The sequence below is a fragment of the Somniosus microcephalus genome, unplaced genomic scaffold (assembly GCF_052327205.1).
Source record: "Somniosus microcephalus isolate GS21.2 unplaced genomic scaffold, FLI_Smic_1.0 unresolved_chr7, whole genome shotgun sequence".
Lineage (NCBI taxonomy): Eukaryota > Metazoa > Chordata > Chondrichthyes > Squaliformes > Somniosidae > Somniosus > Somniosus microcephalus.
The window spans coordinates 12237488-12258437 of NW_028225185.1; the positions used below are offsets into that span (position 1 = coordinate 12237488).

Genomic DNA, 20950 nt, shown 5'->3' on the forward strand with positions numbered 1-20950 from the left:
ACTCGCATTTTCACCGCGCCCATCACCACCTCAAGACGTCCCAAAGCGCTTTACAGCCAATGAAGTACTTTTTTTGCAGCGCAGTCACTGTTGTAATGTAGGAAACGCGGCAGCCAATTTGCGCACAGCAAGCTCCCACAAACAGCAATGAGATAATGACCGGATCATCTGTGTTTAGTGATGTTGGTTGAGGGATAAATATTGGCCCCAGGACACCGGGGAGAACTCCCCCTGCTCTTCTTCAGATAGTGGGCGTGGGATCTTTTACATCCACCTGAAAGAGCAAACGGGGGCCTCGGTTTAACGTCCCATCCAAGAGCTGGCACCACCGACAGTGCGGCGCTCCCTCAGTACCGCCCCTCCGACAATGCGGAGCTCCCTCAATACTGCCCCTCCGACAGTGCGGCGCTCCCTCAGTACTGCCCCTCCGACAGTGCGGCGCTCCCTCAATACTGCCCCTCCGACAGTGCGGCGCTCCCTCAGTACTGCCCCTCCGACAGTGCGGCGCTCCCTCAGTACTGCCCCTCCGACAGTACGGCGCTCCCTCAGTACCGCCCCTCCGACAATGCGGAGCTCCCTCAATACTGCCCCTCTGACAGTGCGGCGCTCCCTCAGTACTGCCCCTCCGACAGTGCGGCGCTCCCTCAGTACTGCCCCTCCGACAGTGCAGCGCTCCCTCAGTACTGCCCCTCCGACAGTGCGGCGCTCCCTCAGTACTGCCCCTCCGACTGGGGCACTGGGAGTGTCAGACAGATTTTGTGTTTGTGTGACAGGAGGAGAAAGAATTTGTCGGCAGGGGGGTGCATAAGGGGTTTCCAAAGAGTTAAATGGTATCAAAATGAAGCAAAATTGTAAACTAGAGGGATGTTGGCTCACATATATTTGCAACAAGAGCAGGTCAGAGGCTGGGTATTCTGCGGCGAGTGTCTCACCTCCTGACTCCCCAAAGCCTTTCCACCATCTACAAGGCACAAGTCAGGAGTGTGATGGAATACTCTCCACTTGCCTGGATGAGTGCAGCTCCAACAACACTCAAGAAGCTCAAAACCATCCAGGACAAAGCAGCCTGCTTGATTGGCACCCCATCCACCACCTTAAACACTCACTCCCTCCACCACCGGCGCACTGTGGCTGCAGTGTGGACCATCTACAAGATGCACTGCAGCAACTCGCCAAGGCTTCTTCGGCAGCACCTCCCAAACCCGCGACCTCTTCCACCTAGGACAAGGGCAGCAGGCGCATGGGAACACCACCACCTCCAAGTTCCCCTCCAAGTCACACACCATCCCGACTTGGAAATATATCGGCCGTTCCTTCATCGTCGCTGGGTCAAAATCCCGGAACTCCCTCCCTAACAGCACTGTGGGAGCACCTTCACCACACGGACTGCAGCGGTTCAAGAAGGCGGCTCACCACCACCTTCTCAAGGGGTGATTGGGGGAATGGGCAGTAAATGTCGGCCTCGCCAGCGACGCCCAGTGTATCAAAAAAAAAGCAAAGGAGACAGTTCACGTTGGGGAAACGAGAATCAAATGAAATCTACTTTTAATTTCTGTTGTGTCTCCCTGTAGGTTCCACCCAGTGGTCCAGGCCTGGAGGTCAGACTTCTGCCTCCCCCAGCTATGAGAGTACCCTGCACTCACTGGTAAGCTCAGCGAAACTTTCGACAAGGTCACTGCCGTTCCGAATCCAGTTGCACAAAAAAAAAACAGACCGGGTCGTCAGCGCTGATTGATTGCTGCGGCCGTGCTCGGGTATTCGAGACCTTACCGGATTGTCAGCTTGGCTCGGTCGGCAGTGCTTTTTCCCCCGCTCTGGGTCAGAAGGTTCGAGCGCGCGTTCTGGGCTGGCATCGCCGAGGGGGAAGCGCTGTGCTGTCGGAGGGGCGCCGCCTTTTGGACGAGTCCTTAAAAAACTGCCAGTGCCATGTGGATTGCTAAAAGATCCCCAAGGCGCGATTCCAGCAAGAGCAGGGAGGTCTCCCGGGGCCCTCCGCCAACCTTCCCCCTGATGTAAGAACACTACTGGGCACTTGGTCTAAGCGTTAAACAAAGCTTTAATCAACTGTTTCACAACATGGAGATCTAGTTGTGTCCTTCACTAGTTCCTGTTAAAGAATGTCCCTGAGCAAGCTGGGCCCGTGCCCGAGTATTTATACTCTCCCTGGACAGCACCACCCATAGGCCGCTCAGTATTATTTCGTAAGTCTTTCTTTCACGAATGACTGATTCACGTCACTTCCCTCAACCGACAGACGCGGCTGGACGTTTAGCTCATTGTTGTTTCTGTGGGTCGTTGCTGGTGGCGGCTGAGTCATCCTAACATAACGGCCGTGACTGCACACCAAGGAGTTATTCATTGGGTGAAGTGTTTGGGTGTAATTAGGCGTGTTTCTTTATTTCTCCCTTCCCCTCTCTTTCCCTCTGTAAAAGGTGGTTAGTGTTACCACTGAACGTAAGAAATAGGAGCAGGAGTCGGCCATTCGGACCCTCGAGCCTGCTCCGCCATTCAATAAGATCACGGCTGATCTTCGACCTCAATTCCATTTTCCCGCCCGATCCCTTGATTCTCCTCGAGTCCAAAAATCTATCGATCTCAGCCTTGAATATACTCAACGACTGAGCCTCCACAGCCCTCTGGGGTAGAGAATTCCAAAGATTCACCACCCTCTGAGTGAAGAAATTCCTCCTCATCTCAGTCCTAAATGGCCGACCCCGATCCTGAGACTGTGACCACCTAGTTCTAGACTCGCCAGCCAGGGGTAAACATCCTCCCAGCACCTACCCTGTCAGAGGGACCGCTGCACTGTCGGAGGGGCAGTACTGAGGGAGCGCTGCGCTGTCGGAGGGGCAGTACTGAGGGAGCGCCGAACTGTCGAAGGGGCGGTACTGAGGGAGCGCCGCACTATCGGAGGGGCAGTACTGAGGGAGCGCTGCACTGTCAGATCGGCAGTACTGAGGGCGCGCCGCACTGTCGGAGGGGCAGTACTGAGGGAGCGCCGCACTGTCGGAGGGGCGGTACTGAGGGAGCGCCGAACTGTCGGAGGGGCAGTACTGAGGGAGCGCCACACTATCGGAGGGGCAGTACTGAGGGAGCGCCACACTATCGGAGGGGCAGTACTGAGGGAGCGCCGCACTGTCAGAGGGGCGGTACTGAGGGAGCGCCGCACTGTCGAAGGGGCGGTACTGAGGGAGCGCCGCACTGTCGGAGGGGCGGTACTGAGGGAGCGCCGCACTGTCGGAGGGGCGGTACTGAGGGAGCGCCGCACTGTTGCAGGGTCAGGACTGAGGGAGCGCCGCACTGTCAGAGGGGCGGTACTGAGGGAGCGCCGCACTGTCGGAGGGGTGGTACTGAGGGAGCGCCGCACTGTTGCAGGGTCAGGACTGAGGGAGCGCCGCACCGTCAGAGGGGCAGTACTGAGGGAGCGCCGCACTGTCGGAGATATCGTCTTTCGGGTGAGACGTTAAACTGCGGGGTTCCCATCTGCTCTCTCGGGTGGGCGTAAAAGAACCCGCGGGCGCCATTTGGAAACAGAGCAGTGGGGGAGTTCCCTGTGTCCTAGGGCCGATAGTTATCCCTCGACCAACATCACCAAAAAACAGATCATCATCACGTTGCTTGTTTGCTGTACGCAAATTGGCTGCCGCGTTCCCCTCATTAAAATGGCGACCGCACTACAAAAAGGACTGAATCGGCTGTGAAGCGCTTTAGAACGTCCTGGGGTTGTGAAAGGCGCGGTAGAAATTTTAAGTCTTTCTCTCTTTTATGCTTGCTATATTGGCTTTGCATGGCATATCTAACATACTTTCCCCAACTCTTTAAATCTTATAGAAAAACCCAGCAGAACGACAGCTTAAGGAGCATTTACATGACGCAATCTCTGTGTTAATGGATGTGTGTGAGGTAGTAGTGTTTTCTGTTTAACATATATTTTTATTCTGATCTTCTCATTCTATCTCTTTCAATTCCAGTGACTATTGCTGGCCTGTCCTTATTTAAAAGAGCTCTCTATACTTTATCCGCTTGGGCCTAACCAAGGTTTTTTTCCCCACTCCGTTAGAACTTCTCAGCCCGATTATCCAGCTGTGTTTATTGTTACGCGTGAATTTTGTTCCCATCGAGATGAGGTTATTCAAGGATGGAGGGAATGGAACACTTGTCACTCCGAATTAGCGTCAAACACTCCCAGGGCAGGTACAGCACGGGTTAGATACAGAGTAAAGCTCCCTCTACACTGTCCCATCAAACACTCCCAGGGCAGGTACAGCACGGGGTTAGATACAGAGCAAAGCTCCCTCTGCACTGTCCCATCAAACACTCCCAGGGCAGGTACAGCACGGGTTAGATACAGAGTAAAGCTCCCTCTACACTGTCCCATCAAACACTCCCAGGGCAGGTACAGCATGGGTTAGATACAGAGTAAAGCTCCCTCTACACTGTCCCCATCAAACACTCCCAGGGCAGGTACAGCACGGGTTAGAAACAGAGTAAAGCTCCCTCGACACTGTCCCGTCAAACACTCCCAGGGCAGGTACAGCACGGGTTAGATACAGAGTAAAGCTCCCTCTACACTGTCCCATCAATCACTCCCAGGGCAGGTACAGCACGGGGTTAGATACAGAGTAAAGCTCCTGCTACACTGTCCCATCAAACACTCCCAGGGTAGGTACAGCATGGGTTAGATACAGAGTAAAGCTCCCTCTACACTATCCCCATCAAACACTCCCAGAGCAGGTACAGCACGGGTTAGATACAGAGTAAAGCTCCCTCTACACTGCCCCATCAAACACTCCCAGGGCAGGTACAGCATGGGTTAGATACAGAGTAAAGCTCCCTCTACATTATCCCCATCAAACACTCCCAGGGCAGGTACAGCAGCGGTTAGATACAGAGTAAAGCTCCCTCTACACTGTCCCATCAAACACTCCCAGGGCAGGTACAGCACAGGTTAGATACAGAGTAAAGCTCCCTCTACACTGTCCCATCAAACACTCCCAGGGCAGGTACAGCACGGGGTTAGATACAGAGTAAAGCTCCCTCTACACTGCACCATCAAACGCTCCCAGGGCAGGTACAGCACGGGTTAGATACAGAGTAAAGCTCCCTCTACACTGTCCTAATAAACACTCCCAAGGCACGTAAAGCACGGGTTAGAAACAGAGTAAAGCTGCCTCTACACTGTCCCATCAAACACTCCCAGGGCAGGTACAGCACGGGTTAGATACAGAGTAAAGCTCCCTCTACACTGTCCCATCAAACGCTCCCAGGGCAGGTACAGCACGGGTTAGATACAGAGTAAAGCTCCCTCTACACTGTCCCATCAAACACTCCCAGGGTAGGTACAGCATGGGTTAGACACAGAGTAAAGCTCCCTCTACACTGTCCCATCAAACACTCCCAGGGCAGGTACAGCATGGGTTAGATACAGAGTAAAGCTCCCTCTACACTATCCCCATCAAACACTCCCAGGGCAGGGACAGCAGCGGTTAGATACAGAGTAAAGCTCCCTCTACACTGTCCCATCAAACACTCCCAGGGCAGGTACAGCATGGGTTAGATACAGAGTAAAGCTCCCTCTACACTATCCCCATCAAACACTCCCAGAGCAGGTACAGCACGTTTAGATACAGAGTAAAGCTCCCTCTACACTGCCCCATCAAACACTCCCAGGGCAGGTAAAGCATGGGTTAGATACAGAGTAAAGCTCCCTCTACACTATCCCCATCAAACACTCCCAGGGCAGGTACAGCAGCGGTTAGATACAGAGTAAAGCTCCCTCTACACTGTCCCATCAAACAGTCCCAGGGCAGGTACAGCACGGGTTAGATACAGAGTAAAGCTCCCTCTACACTGTCCCATCAAACACTCCCAGGGCAGGTACAGCACGGGGTTAGATACAGAGTAAAGCTCCCTCTACACTGTCCCATCAAACACTCCCAGGGCAGGTACAGCACGGGTTAGATACAGAGTAAAGCTCCCTCTGCAATGTCCCATCAAACACTCCCCGGGCAGGTACAGCACGGGTTAGATACAGAGTAAAGCTCCCTCTACACTGTCCCATCAAACACTCCCAGGGCAGGTACAGCACGGGGTTTGATACAGAGTAAAGCTCCCTCTACACTGTCCCATCAAACACTCCCAGGGCAGGTACAGCACGGGTTAGGTACAGAGTAAAGCTCCCTCTACACTGTCCCATCAAACACTCCCAGGGCAGGTACAGCACAGGTTAGATACAGAGTAAAGCTCCCTCTACACTGTCCCATCAAACACTCCCATGGCAGGTACAGCACGGGCTGGATACAGAGTAAAGCTCCCTCTACAATGTCCCATCAAACACTCCCAGGGCAGGTACAGCACGGGTTAGATACAGAGTAAAGCTCCCTCTACACTGTCCCATCAAACACTCCCAGGGCAGGTACAGCGCGGGTTAGATACAGAGTAAAGCTCCCTCTACAATGTCCCATCAAACACTCCCAGGGCAGGTACAGCACGGCTTAGATGCAGAGTAAAGCTCCCTCTACACTGTCCCATCAAACACTCCCAGGGCAGGTACAGCACAGGTTAGATACAGAGTAAAGCTCCCTCTACACTGTCCTAATAAACACTCCCAGGGCAGGTGCAGCACGGGTTAGAAACAGAGTAAAGCTCCCTCTACACTGCCCCGTCAAACACTCCCAGGGCAGGTACAGCACGGGTTAGATACAGAGTAAAGCTCCTGCTACACTGTCCCATCAAACACTCCCAGGGTAGGTACAGCATGGGTTACATACAGACACTATCCCCATCAAACACTCCCAGAGCTGGTACAGCACGTTTAGATACAGAGTAAAGCTCCCTCTACACTGCCCCATCAAACACTCCCAGGGCAGGTACAGCATGGGTTAGATACAGAGTAAAGCTCCCTCTACACTATCCCCATCAAACACTCCCAGGGCAGGTACAGCAGCGGTTAGATACAGAGTAAAGCTCCCTCTACACTGTCCCATCAAACAGTCCCAGGGCAGGTACAGCACGGGTTAGATACAGAGTAAAGCTCCCTCTACACTGTCCCATCAAACACTCCCAGGGCAGGTACAGCACGGGGTTAGATACAGAGTAAAGCTCCCTCTACACTGTCCCATCTACACTCCCAGGGCAGGTAAAGCACGGGTTAGATACAGAGTAAAGCTCCCTCTGCAATGTCCCATCAAACACTCCCAGGGCAAGTACAGCACGGGTTAGATGCAGAGTAAAGCTCCCACTACACTGTCCCCATCAAACACTCCCAGGGCAGGTACACGGTCCCCATCAAACACTCCCAGGGCAGGTACAGCACGGGGTTAGATACAGAGTAAAGCTCCCTCTACACTGTCCCATCAAACACTCCCAGGGCAGGTACAGCACGGGTTAGATACAGAGTAAAGCTCCCTCTACACTGTCCCATCAAACACTCCCAGGGCAGGTACAGCACAGGTTAGATGCAGAGTAAAGCTCCCTCTACACTGTCCCATCCAACACTCCCAGGGCAGGTGCAGCATGGGTTAGATACAGAGTAAAGCTCCCTCTACACTGCCCCATCAAACACTCCCAGGGCAGGTACAGCACGGGTTAGATACAGAGTAAAGCTCCCTCTACACTGTCCCATCAAACACTCCCAGGGCAGGTACAGCACGGGTTAGATACAGAGTAAAGCTCCCTCTACACTGTCCCATCAAACACTCCCAGGGCAGGTACAGCATGGGTTAGATACAGAGTAAAGCTCCCTCTACACTGTCCCATCAAACACTCCCAGGGCAGGTACAGCACAGGTTCGATACAGAGTAAAGCTCCCTCTACACTGTCCCATCAAACACTCCCAGGGCAGGTACAGCACAGGTTAGATACAGAGTAAAGCTCCCTCTACACTGTCCCATCCAACACTCCCAGGGCAGGTGCAGCATGGGTTAGATACAGAGTAAAGCTCCCTCTACACTGTCCCATCAAACACTCCCAGGGCAGGTACAGCACGGGTTAGATACAGAGTAAAGCTCCCTCTGCAATGTCCCATCAAACACTCCCCGGGCAGGTACAGCACGGGTTAGATACAGAGTAAAGCTCCCTCTACACTGTCCCATCAAACACTCCCAGGGCAGGTACAGCACGGGGTTAGATACAGAGTAAAGCTCCCTCTACACTGTCCCATCAAACACTCCCAGGGCAGGTACAGCACGGGTTAGGTACAGAGTAAAGCTCCCTCTACACTGTCCCATCAAACACTCCCAGGGCAGGTACAGCACAGGTTAGATACAGAGTAAAGCTCCCTCTACACTGTCCCATCAAACACTCCCATGGCAGGTACAGCACGGGCTGGATACAGAGTAAAGCTCCCTCTACAATGTCCCATCAAACACTCCCAGGGCAGGTACAGCACGGGTTAGATACAGAGTAAAGCTCCCTCTACACTGTCCCATCAAACACTCCCAGGGCAGGTACAGCGCGGGTTAGATACAGAGTAAAGCTCCCTCTACAATGTCCCATCAAACACTCCCAGGGCAGGTACAGCACGGCTTAGATGCAGAGTAAAGCTCCCTCTACACTGTCCCATCAAACACTCCCAGGGCAGGTACAGCACAGGTTAGATACAGAGTAAAGCTCCCTCTACACTATCCCCATCAAACACTCCCAGGGCAGGTAAAGCAGCGGTTAGATACAGAGTAAAGCTCCCTCTACACTGTCCCATCAAACACTCCCAGGGCAGGTACAGCACGGGTTAGATACAGAGTAAAGCTCCCTCTACACTGTCCCATCAAACACTCCCAGGTCAGGTACAGCACGGGGTTAGATACAGAGTAAAGCTCCCTCTACACTGCACCATCAAACGCTCCCAGGGCAGGTACAGCATGGGTTAGATACAGAGTAAAGCTCCCTCTACACTGTCCTAATAAACACTCCCAGGGCAGGTGCAGCACGGGTTAGAAACAGAGTAAAGCTCCCTCTACACTGCCCCGTCAAACACTCCCAGGGCAGGTACAGCACGGGTTAGATACAGAGTAAAGCTCCTGCTACACTGTCCCATCAAACACTCCCAGGGTAGGTACAGCATGGGTTACATACAGACACTATCCCCATCAAACACTCCCAGAGCTGGTACAGCACATTTAGATACAGAGTAAAGCTCCCTCTACACTGCCCCATCAAACACTCCCAGGGCAGGTACAGCATGGGTTAGATACAGAGTAAAGCTCCCTCTACACTATCCCCATCAAACACTCCCAGGGCAGGTACAGCAGCGGTTAGATACAGAGTAAAGCTCCCTCTACACTGTCCCATCAAACAGTCCCAGGGCAGGTACAGCACGGGTTAGATACAGAGTAAAGCTCCCTCTACACTGTCCCATCAAACACTCCCAGGGCAGGTACAGCACGGGGTTAGATACAGAGTAAAGCTCCCTCTACACTGTCCCATCTACACTCCCAGGGCAGGTACAGCACGGGTTAGATACAGAGTAAAGCTCCCTCTGCAATGTCCCATCAAACACTCCCAGGGCAAGTACAGCACGGGTTAGATGCAGAGTAAAGCTCCCACTACACTGTCCCCATCAAACACTCCCAGGGCAGGTACACGGTCCCCATCAAACACTCCCAGGGCAGGTACAGCACGGGGTTAGATACAGAGTAAAGCTCCCTCTACACTGTCCCATCAAACACTCCCAGGGCAGGTACAGCACGGGTTAGATACAGAGTAAAGCTCCCTCTACACTGTCCCATCAAACACTCCCAGGGCAGGTACAGCACAGGTTAGATACAGAGTAAAGCTCCCTCTACACTGTCCCATCCAACACTCCCAGGGCAGGTGCAGCATGGGTTAGATACAGAGTAAAGCTCCCTCTACACTGCCCCATCAAACACTCCCAGGGCAGGTACAGCACGGGTTAGATACAGAGTAAAGCTCCCGCTACACTGTCCCATCAAACACTCCCAGGGCAGGTACAGCACGGGTTAGATACAGAGTAAAGCTCCCTCTACACTGTCCCATCAAACACTCCCAGGGCAGGTACAGCATGGGTTAGATACAGAGTAAAGCTCCCTCTACACTGTCCCATCAAACACTCCCAGGGCAGGTACAGCACAGGTTCGATACAGAGTAAAGCTCCCTCTACACTGTCCCATCAAACACTCCCAGGGCATGTACAGCACGGGGTTAGATACAGAGTAAAGCTCCCTCTACACTGTCCCATCAAACACTCCCAGGGCAGGTACAGCACGGGTTAGATACAGAGTAAAGCTCCCTCTACACTGTCCCATCAAACACTCCCAGTGCATGTACAGCACGGGGTTAGATACAGAGTAAAGCTCCCTCTACACTGTCCCATCAAACACTCCCAGGGCAGGTACAGCACGGGTTAGATGCAGAGTAAATCTCCCACTACACTGTCCCCATCAAACACTCCCAGGGCAGGTACAGCACAGGTTAGATACAGAGTAAAGCTCCCTCTACACTGTCCCATCCAACACTCCCAGGGCAGGTGCAGCATGGGTTAGATACAGAGTAAAGCTCCCTCTACACTGTACCCATCAAACACTCCCAGGGCAGGTACAGCACAGGTTAGATACAGAGTAAAGCTCCCTCTACACTGTCCCATCCAACACTCCCAGGGCAGGTGCAGCATGGGTTAGATACAGAGTAAAGCTCCCTCTACACTGCCCCATCAAACACTCCCAGGGCAGGTACAGCACGGGTTAGATACAGAGTAAAGCTCCCTCTACACTGTCCCATCAAACACTCCCAGGGCAGGTACAGCACGGGTTAGATACAGAGTAAAGCTCCCTCTACACTGTCCCATCAAACACTCCCAGGGCAGGTACAGCATGGGTTAGATACAGAGTAAAGCTCCCTCTACACTGTCCCATCAAACACTCCCAGGGCAGGTACAGCACAGGTTAGATACAGAGTAAAGCTCCCTCTACACTGTCCCATCAAACACTCCCAGGGCATGTACAGCACGGGGTTAGATACAGAGTAAAGCTCCCTCTACACTGTCCCATCAAACACTCCCAGGGCAGGTACAGCACGGGTTAGATACAGAGTAAAGCTCCCTCTACACTGTCCCATCAAACACTCCCAGGGCAGGTACAGCACGGGTTAGATACAGAGTAAAGCTCCCTCTACACTGTCCCATCAAACACTCCCAGGGCAGGTACAGCACGGGTTAGATACAGAGTAAAGCTCCCTCTACACTGTCCCATCAAACACTCCCAGGGCAGGTACAGCATGGGTTAGATACAGAGTAAAGCTCCCTCTACACTGTCCCATCAAACACTCCCAGGGCAGGTACACCACGGGTTAGATACAGAGTAAAGCTCCCTCTACACTGTCCCATCAAACACTCCCAGGGCAGGTACAGCACGGGTTAGATACAGAGTAAAGCTCCCTCTACACTGTCCCATCAAACACTCCCAGGGCAGGTACAGCACGGGTTAGATACAGAGTAAAGCTCCCTCTACACTGTCCCATCAAACACTCCCAGGGCAGGTACAGCACGGGTTAGATACAGAGTAAAGCTCCCTCTACACTGTCCCATCAAACACTCCCAGGGCAGGCACAGCACGGGTTAGATACAGAGTAAAGCTCCCTCTACACTGTCCCATCAAACACTCCCAGGGCAGGTACAGCACGGGTTAGATACAGAGTAAAGCTCCCTCTACACTGTCCCCATCAAACACTCCCAGGGCAGGTACAGCACGGGTTAGATACAGAGTAAAGCTCCCTCTACACTGTCCCCATCAAACACTCCCAGGGCAGGTACAGCACGGGTTAGATACAGAGTAAAGCTCCCACCATTCAGTACACCAAAGCTCAACTGCAAAACTCTAAGTCTCCCAGCCTGGCATTCAACTGAAGTGTGTGTCTCTGCAGGTTATTCCAGGCGTTTATCGGGCATTGGGTGAATGGGTTCTTTCTGATAGCTGATCCTAAATGTATTTTCCAGCCAGTTTATGACCTCTTGTTGCTCCCATCCTGCCTTAGCTTTAGCGTAGCCTGCAGGGGTTTGCCTTACCTTCAAGCCGTTCGGTGTTGTGCGTACTTCCGCCAAGTCGTCGCTGAGCTGTCTTCTCTCTCTCTCTCTCTCTCTCTGGTCCCTTGCAGCAAAGCCGGATGGAGGATCGCCTGGACAGGTTGGACGACGCCATTCACATCCTGCGTAACCACGCGGTGGGGCCCTCGTCCAGTTTGCCCAGCAGCCACGGGGACCTGCACAGCCTTCTCGGGCCCGCCTCGCACAGCGGGCTGGTGGCGGCCTTGGGCCCGGGCTACACCGCGCCCAACCTGGGGCCGTCGGCGCGGGCAGCATCGATGGTAAGTGGAGGCGGCCGACTGTGACGCTACCGGGTGTCGAGGGACTTCAGTTACGTGGAAAGGTTGGGGAAAAAATTCTTCTTGGAACAGTCTTTGGGGTCCGGTAGCATAGTGGATATGTTACTTACATAAAAACATAGAAGCAGGAGTAGGCCATTCGGCCCTTCGAGCCTGCTCCGCCATTCAACGAGATCATGGCTGATCATCCAAACCCTAGCACCCGGTCCCTACACCGACAGCCATCCCACCCAAGCCCTATCCCCGTAACCCCACGTATTTAATCCCCCCTAACACTAAGGGTCAATTTTTATCATGGCCAATCAACCTAACCCGCACATCTTTGGACTGTGGGAGGAAACCGGAGCACCCAGAGGAAACCCACGCAAACACGGGGAGAATGTGCAAACTCCACACAGACAGTCACCCGAGGCCGGATTTGAACCCGGGTCCCTGGCGCTGTGAGGCAACAGTGCTAACCACTATGCCACCGTTACTGGACTGGTAATCCTGCAGCCTTGACTAATAATCCGGCCCCGAGGAGGCGGGAGTGGTGGGAAAATTGCAGAATCGGGGGGCAGGAACCCATCCCGCCCCCAGCCCGCCTCCGTGCCAATGTCCCAGGGGGCGGGTGCCCGACCTGTGCTGGGAGCCGCCTCCCCGAGGCGGGAAGGGGATTAGTGCCAATTAACTGCCTGTTAACAGGTGGCTAACAGGCAGCTTTTAGCCTAATCCCTATTTTTAGCCCTGAAGTGTGGGCTTCCCGACGGCTCCGAACCACGCCAAGTTAGCGAGGCGGACCGTCGGTCTGCAGGGGTTGGAGGGGTCGAGATGTCCGTTGTGCAGGTGAGTGATGGGTGCATGTGTGCAGAGGTAAGTGTGTGAGGTAAGTGTAAAGTGTTTTAATAAGTTTGACTTACCTTTACTTTCTCCTGCAGGCTTCCTTCCTTCAGTTCTCGGGAGTCCCTGAGCTCACCGGCACAGAAAGCAGAATGGCCGCTGAACTGTCAAAAGCTGCAGCATTCTGCTTTCTGGTCTGGAGAGATCTCTAACTGAGTCTGAGTAGAAGGACTCAAGTTAGAAGTCAGATTGTCAGTGTTTGACAGCTACACAGAGCTGTCAAAAGCTGATTTTTCATCTGTCAAAGGCTCTTGACAGATGAAATGTCAATCTGTGACGTTAGCTGTTGCCGGGTGGCCCTTAATTGGCCTGCTGAGCCCGCTGGGCGGGCTTAACAAGGTCAATCAAGGGAAAGTAGCGTGGGTTGGCCACAAGTCGATGGAGGCGGGACTACAACCCAAAAAGTGAGAGTCCCGCCTCCAAAAGCTCCCCATTGACAAAAATCGAGCCCTGTGAGTTCAAATCCCACCACGGCAGTTAATTCAATAAATCCGGAATAAAAAGCTAGCATCAGTAATGGTGATTGTCGCTAACAACCCATCTACAGGAAACTTTCGATTTACCGGCACCTAAATAACCAGAAATCTCGGTTAACCGGCAAAATTCAGGAGTAGGTTCAGGTAACTTTTATTACTTGCCTTCCTCCATTTGTTGCTGTGCAAGGGTGTGGCTGCAGCTGTTGCTAAGCTACAGAGACGCTTACAACTTGTGGCCATTGTTCTGAAGCTGTTGCTAAGCAACAGGGTTTGTTGCTTTATACGGAGCTCTCAGCTCTCCGTATCTTTTACTGTAGCGTTCGGTTATCCGGAATTTTTGATGAACCGGCACCACGTCGGTCCCGTCCGTGCCGGATAAAAGAAAGTTTCCTGTAGTTCACTAATGTGCTTTAGCTGAAGGAAATCTGCTGCCCTTACCCGGTCTGGCCTATATGTGCTTCCAGATCCACAACTTAACTCTTAAGTGCCCTCTGAAATGGCATGGCAAGGCACTCGGTTGTACCAAGCCGCTGCGACAAAGTCAGCGCTGTGGGAGCACCTTCACCCCTACACGGGACTGCAGCGGTTAAAGAAGGCGGCTCACCGCCACCTTCTCCAGGGGCAGTTAGGGGGGGATGCACAATAAATGCCGGCCTTGCCAGCGACGCCCACATCCCGTGAATGACTTAAAATAAAAAAGAGAATTGGAAGAGGTGAGATCGGACGGAGGTTTTCAAGATGACGGGAGGTTTTGATAGAGTAGACAGAGGAAAAGCTATTCCCTCTGGTGAGTGTGTCAATAACCAGAAGTCAGAGATTTAACATCGTTGGTAAACATAGAAACACAGAAGATAGGAGCAGGAGTAGGCCATTCGGCCCCTCGAGCCTGCTCCGCCATTCAATGAGATCATGGCTGATCATCCAAATTCAGTACCCTGTCCCTGCCTTCTCCCCATATCCCTTGATCCCTTTAGCCTTAAGAAATATATCCAACTCCTTCTTGAATATATTTAATGAACTGGCCTCCACCGCCCTCTGTGGCAGAGAGTTCCACAGGTTCACCACTCTCTGGGTGAAGAAATTCCTCCTCATCTCAGTCCTAAATGGCTTACCCCTTATCCTTAGACTATGACCCCTGGTTCTGGACTCCCCCGCCATCTGAAACATCCTTCCTGCATCTAGTCTGTCTAGGACTGACAGAATTTTATAAGTTTCAATGAGATCCCCTCTCAATCTTCTAAACTCCAGTGAGTATAAGCCCAATCGACACAATCTCTCCTCATACGTCATTCCTGCCATCCCAGGTATCAGCCTGGTGAATCTTCGCTGCACTCCTTCCATGGCCAGAACGTCCTTCCTCAGATAAGGCGACCAAAACTGCACACAATGCTCAAGGTGTGGTCTCACCAAGGCCCTGTACAACTGCAGCAAGACATCCTTGTTCCTGTACTCGAACCCTCTTGCTACGAAGGCCAACATACCATTTGCCTTCTTAACCGCCTGCTGCACCTGCATGCTTACCTTCCTTAAATAAGGAGACCAATACTGTACACAGTACTCCAGATGTGGTCTCACCAATACCCTGTATAACTGAAGCATAACCTCCCTACTTTTGTATTCCATTCCCCTCGCAATAAACAATAACATTCTATTAGCTTTCCTAATTACTGGCTGTACCTGCATAGTAACCTTTTACGATTCATGCACGAGGACACCCAGATCCCTCTGCGTCTCAGAGCTCTGCAATCTCTCACCATTTAGGTAAAATGCTTCTTTTTTATTCTTCCTGCCAAAATGGACAACTTCCCATTTTCCCACATTATATTCCATTTGCCAGATCTTTGCCCACTCACTCAACCTATCTATATCCCTTTGTAGCCTCCTTATGTCCTCTTCACAATTTACTTTCCTACCTATCACCAGACTGATACCTGGGATGGCAGGAATGACGTATGAGGAGAGATTGGGTCGATTGGGCTTATACTCGCTGGAGTTTAGAAGAATGAGAGGGGGTCTCATTGAAACTTATAAAGTTCTAACAGGACTAGACAGACTAGATGCAGGAAGGATGTTCCGGATAGCGGGGGAGTCCAGAACCAGGGTCACAGTCTAAGGATAAGGGGTAAGCCATTTAGGACAGAGATGAGGAGGAATTTCTTCACCCAGAGAGTGGTGAACCTGTGGAATTCTCTACCACAGAAGGCAGTGGAGGCCAATTCATTAAATATATTCAAGAAGGAGTTGGATATATTTCTTAAGGCTAAAGGGATCAAGGGATATGGGGAGAAGGCAGGGACAGGGTACTGAATTTGGATGATCAGCCATGATCTTATTGACTGGCGGAGCAGGCTCGAGGGGCCGAATGGCCGACTCCTGTTCCTAATTCTTATGTTAAGCGCTCGCCCGCCTCAGTAGCCTGCACAGTGGCGGGGCGGAAAGCCAATAGCTCGGTACCGCTCCGGGTAGTGCATTTACTCGCTAAGCCATGGCGGGGTGGAGGAGGGGGGTGTGGGGCGGGCGGCGGTTAGCAGCCACAGCTCTGTCGGATGAGGCTCCCTGGGCTGATGCGTACTGCGATCAGAGATTCCATTCCAGCACTGTGAGAGATGAGCAATCCCGGCTTTATTGAGAGAAACACCTGCCGCTGTTTGCTCACCTGGTGTGTACCTGGCAGCGGGGGGGCGGAGCACGTAGGGCCCACAAACTCTCGAGGAGCAGCGAGGGAGCAGTCAGGTGCACAGGCGCTCGCTATCACTAACATCTGCCGGCGCTGATAAAGCCTCCTCGTGAAAGGAGAGAATAAATAAGAGAACAGATAGGCTGCCGTTGTGCAGCAAGTCAGTTGGCATCTGCAAGAGAACAAATATGGGACGGTGTTAACGGCAGATTTGGGAGCCTTGTTCCCGTCTGGAGAAGCTTCACAAAAGAAGCTGTGGCTCGCGAGGGAGGCCTAAGAACAAAATTTTTTAGGGGGTCACTGTTTAAAAATAAGGGGTCGCCCATTTAAGACAGAGATGAGGAGAAATTTTTTCTCGCAGAGGGTCGTGAGTCTTTGGAACTCTCTTCCTCAGAGGGCGGTGGAAGCAGAGTCTTTGAATATTTTTAAGGCTCGGTTCTTGATAAGCAAGGAGGGGTGGTGAAAGGTTATCGGGGGGTAGGCGGGAATGTGGAGTAATCGGATCAGCCAGGATCTTATTGAATGGCAGAGCAGGCTCGAGGGGCCGAGTGGCCGAATCCTGCTCCTAATTCGGGTGTTTGTAAATGGTTCCCCGTGTGTCGGTGGGCTTTCATCCTGAGATTCAGTGGAATGGCACCTACGGAACTACAGATGTGACGAGGCGCAGAAGAGATTCACAAGAATTATGCCAGAACCGAGAGGTTTTACCTATCAGGAAAGACTGAACAGGCCGGGGCTCTTTTGAGAAGGCTGAGGGGTGACCTGATCGAGGTCTTTAAGATTATGAAGGGGGTTCGATAGGGTAGACGTAGAGAAGATGTTTCCACTTGTGGGGGAGACCAGAACTAGGGGCCGTCAATATAAGAGAGTCGCTAATAAATCCAATCGGGAATTCAGGAGAAACTTCTTTACCCAGAGAGTTCAGTTCAGTTCAGTTCAGTTCAGTTTAGTTCAGCTTTATTTGCCATATGTAACCAGTACAAGTACATAGAAACATAGAAGATAGGAGCAGGAGTAGGCCATTTGGCCCTTCGAGCCTGCTCCGCCATTCAATGAGATCATGGCTGATCATCCAAATTCAGTACCCGGTCCCTGCTTTCTCCCCATACCCCTTGATCCCTTTAGCCTCAAGAAATATATCCAACTCTTTCTTGAATATATTTAATGAACTGGCCTCCACCGCCCTCTGTGGCAGAGAATTCCACAGGTTCACCACTCTCTGGGTGAAGAAATTCCTCCTCATTTCAGTCCTAAATGGCTTACCCCTTATCCTTAGACTATGACCCCTGGTTCTGGACTCCCCGGCCATCGGAAACATCCTTGCTGCATCTAGTCTGTTCAGGCCTGACAGAATTTTATAGGTTTTGATGAGATCCCCTCTCATTCTTCTAAACTCCAGTGAGTATAAGCCCAATCGACACAATCTCTCCTCATACGTCATTCCTGCCATCCCAGGTATCAGTCTGGTGAATCTTCGCTGCACTCCCTCCATGGCAAGAACGTCCTTCCTCAGGTAAGGTGACCAAAACTGCACACAATACTCAAGGTGCGGTCTCACCAAGGCCCTGTACAACTGCAGCAAGACATCCTTGCTCCTGTACTCGAACCCTCTTGCTACGAAGGCCAACTGTAATGAAATCTGTTTGTCTTGGCTGTATTCGTTCTTGCCTGTATTAGTTTTGCACTCATGTATATTACCCTCCCCCACACGGTGTATAGTTTCACTTCCTCTTTCCTGACTAACCTGGAAGGTTCCAGGTCTTGGCTCTTGGCTCCGCCCCTGACTTCTCTTACTTAAAGATCCCAGGATCTGTATGACTCATTCCTGCGAGCCAGTCAGTGTGTTGAGATGTTAGCTCTGATCTTAGTGATTAAAAGCCAACTTGTTAAAGTCTATAACTTCTAGTTTTGTGGTTATTGAAGGCACATCACCAACATACCATTTGCCTTCTTAACCGCCTGCTGCACCTGCATGCTTACCTTCAGCGACTGGTGCACAAGGACACCCAAGTCTCTTTGCACTTCCCCCTCTCCCAATCTATTGCCATTCAAATAATAATCTGCCTTCATGTTTTTGCCACCAAAGTGGATAACCTCACATTTGGAATGGAATGCTTGTTCCCCGTGGGGACGCGTCAGCTATACATACAGCGCCGCGTTCAGAGTCAATACAATGGCTTCCCGTGGCAGTGGGAGCACGATGTCCCTCAGCCGCTCCGTCCTCCACTTCACCGCGGCCTCCTCCTCACTGTTGCCGGCTCCACGTGTGGTGGCCTGCTTCTCCCGCTCTGACCACCATGCCCGGCTCCCCCCCTCCCAGCCGGACTGTGAGTTACCCGAAATGGAGCTGCCGGCCGACGTGCTGCAGCGTGTCGACGCGTCTGCTGCTGCTGCTCGTTGCGCTGCGCTCCACCGCCCGACTCGCCGAACACATCGTCGGGATGTGAATGCTCCAATCGCCGCGGCCTCCTCCTCACCGTCGCCGGCTCCACGCTCCGCGGCCCGAGGCCTGCTTCTCCCTCTCACGGGTCTCGCTACATAGAAACATAGAAGATAGGAGCAGGAGTCGGCCTTTCGGCCCCTCGAGCCCGCTCCGCCATTCAATAAGATCATGGCTGATCTTCGACCTCATCTCCACGTTCCTGCACGGTCCCCGTATCGCTTGATTCCCTTAATATTCAAGGGAAGAATGAGCTCCGGAGGCAGGGGGAGCCGGCCAAAACCCCCAGAGAGCGTCCCGCGGGATCCACCCGGGGACTGAGAGGATCCTACGGGAGGGAGAAAGAAATCGAAGGATATGCTGATGGGGTGAGACGAAGAGGGGTGGGAGGAGGCTCGTGTGGAGCATAAACACCGGCACGGACCAGTTGGGCCAAATGGCCTGTTTCTGCGCTGTAAATACTATACAACCATTCCTGACAGATCCAAGCACCTACTTCATGCCTGAGAACTGAACCTCTGCATTAAACCTCCTGGAGACTGGCGATTTCTCAGTCCAGCTGAGCCATAACAAGTCACTTACCCCAAAGATCTACGTCTACATCTGTTTGTCCGCCCTCATCCCTATTTCGCACCCCCCCCCCACCCCTCTCGAAGATGTTGGGGTTCGGTTTCAGAGGCCTCGCAACCTCCAGTGCCTCGTGTGAAAGCTGGGCAGTCGGTCCCGCTCCCGGCCCCGGCCCCGGTAACGCTTCCATTTTAAAATTCTCATCCTCCTATTCAAATCCCTCCACGGTCCTCGCCCCCCACCTCCCTATCTCTGTAACCACTTCCAGCCCCCACAACCCCTCCGAGATCGCGGCGCTCCTCTAATTCTATCCTCTCGCGCATCCCCCCGATTTCCATCGCTCCACCATTGGCGGCCGTGCCTTCAGCCGCCTGGGCCCCGAGCTCTGGAATTCCCCCCCTAAACCTCTCCGCCTCTCTCTCCTCCTTTGAGATGCTCCTTAAAACCGACCTCTTTGACCAAGCTTTTGGTCGCCTGTCCTAATATCTCCTTATGTGACTCGGTGTCGAATTTTGTCTGATAATCGCTCCTGTGCAGCGCCCTGGGACGTTTTACTACATTAAAGGTGCTATATGAATACAAGTTGTTGTGGGACAACTACTTGACTGCGGAACGTTGTCGCCTGAGAGAAGCGGGGAGCAGATAGAGCTGCAGGCATCTTTCAAACTGGTGCCTGGGATGATGTGAAAGCTTGCAACGTTCAAATCTGTATCAGTCGCTGTCCAAACCATCTTGTTCTATTGGGAGCACTCCGGGGTCACTGTGATTCAGCGGTGCTAGGGGATCCTACAATTGGCCTTAATTGAGGAAGGATGTTCTTGCCATGGAAGGAGTTCAGCGAAGATTCACCAGGCTGATACCTGGGATGGCAGGAATGACATATGAGGAGAGAGTGGATCGATTGGGCTTATACTCGCTGGAGTTTAGAAGAATAAGAGGGGATCTCATTGAAACTTATAAAATTCTAACAGGACTAGACAGACTAGATGCAGGAAGGATGTTCCCGATGGCGGGGGAGTCCAGAACCAGGGGTCACAGTCTAAGGATAAGGGGTAAGCCATTTAGGACAGAAATGAGGAGGAATTTCTTCACCCAGAGAGTGGTGAACCTGTGGAATTCTCTACCACAGAAGGCAGTTGAGGCCAATTCATTAAATATATTCAAGAAGGAGTTAGATACATTTCTTGAGGCTAAAGGGATCAAGGGATATGGGGAGAAAGCAGGGACTGGGTACTGAATTTGGATGATCAGCCATGATCGCATTGAATGGCGGAGCAGGCTCGAGGGGCCGAATGGCCTACTCCTGCTCCTATCTTCTATGTTTCTATGTTTCTAAACCACGCCCCCTCCCCACCCCCAGATCAGGAAATCATCCGGAACAATTGCTTCCGATTGCTACACAGCGAATCCCGCTGGAAAATATGGCACCGTGTGTGCGTCTGTCTGTGTGTGTGCGCGCATGTTGCTTGCTGTGTGTATATGTCTGTGCGTGGTTTCCCCTGGCTGGTGGGGTGGGGGGTCTAGAACCAGGGGTCACAGTCTCAGGATACGGGGTAGGACATTTAGGACTGAGATGAA

The 20950-nt window shown here is 52.4% G+C and overlaps 1 protein-coding gene across 2 annotated transcripts in view; it reads left to right on the top strand.

The window, feature by feature from the left end:
• LOC147086540 (transcription factor 12-like) overlaps nt 1-20950 on the top strand; it is a 233789-nt gene that overhangs the window by 172058 nt on the left and 40781 nt on the right. Inside the window, exons 7-9 of one of the 2 annotated variants that reach the window (XM_085978654.1) lie at nt 1572-1645; nt 3832-3903; nt 12106-12315. In XM_085978654.1, coding sequence (XP_085834780.1) covers nt 1572-1645; nt 3832-3903; nt 12106-12315 — 356 coding nt within the window. The remainder of the gene's footprint in view (nt 1-1571; nt 1646-3831; nt 3904-12105; nt 12316-20950) is intronic. The other variant, XM_085978655.1, reaches the window with a different exon arrangement.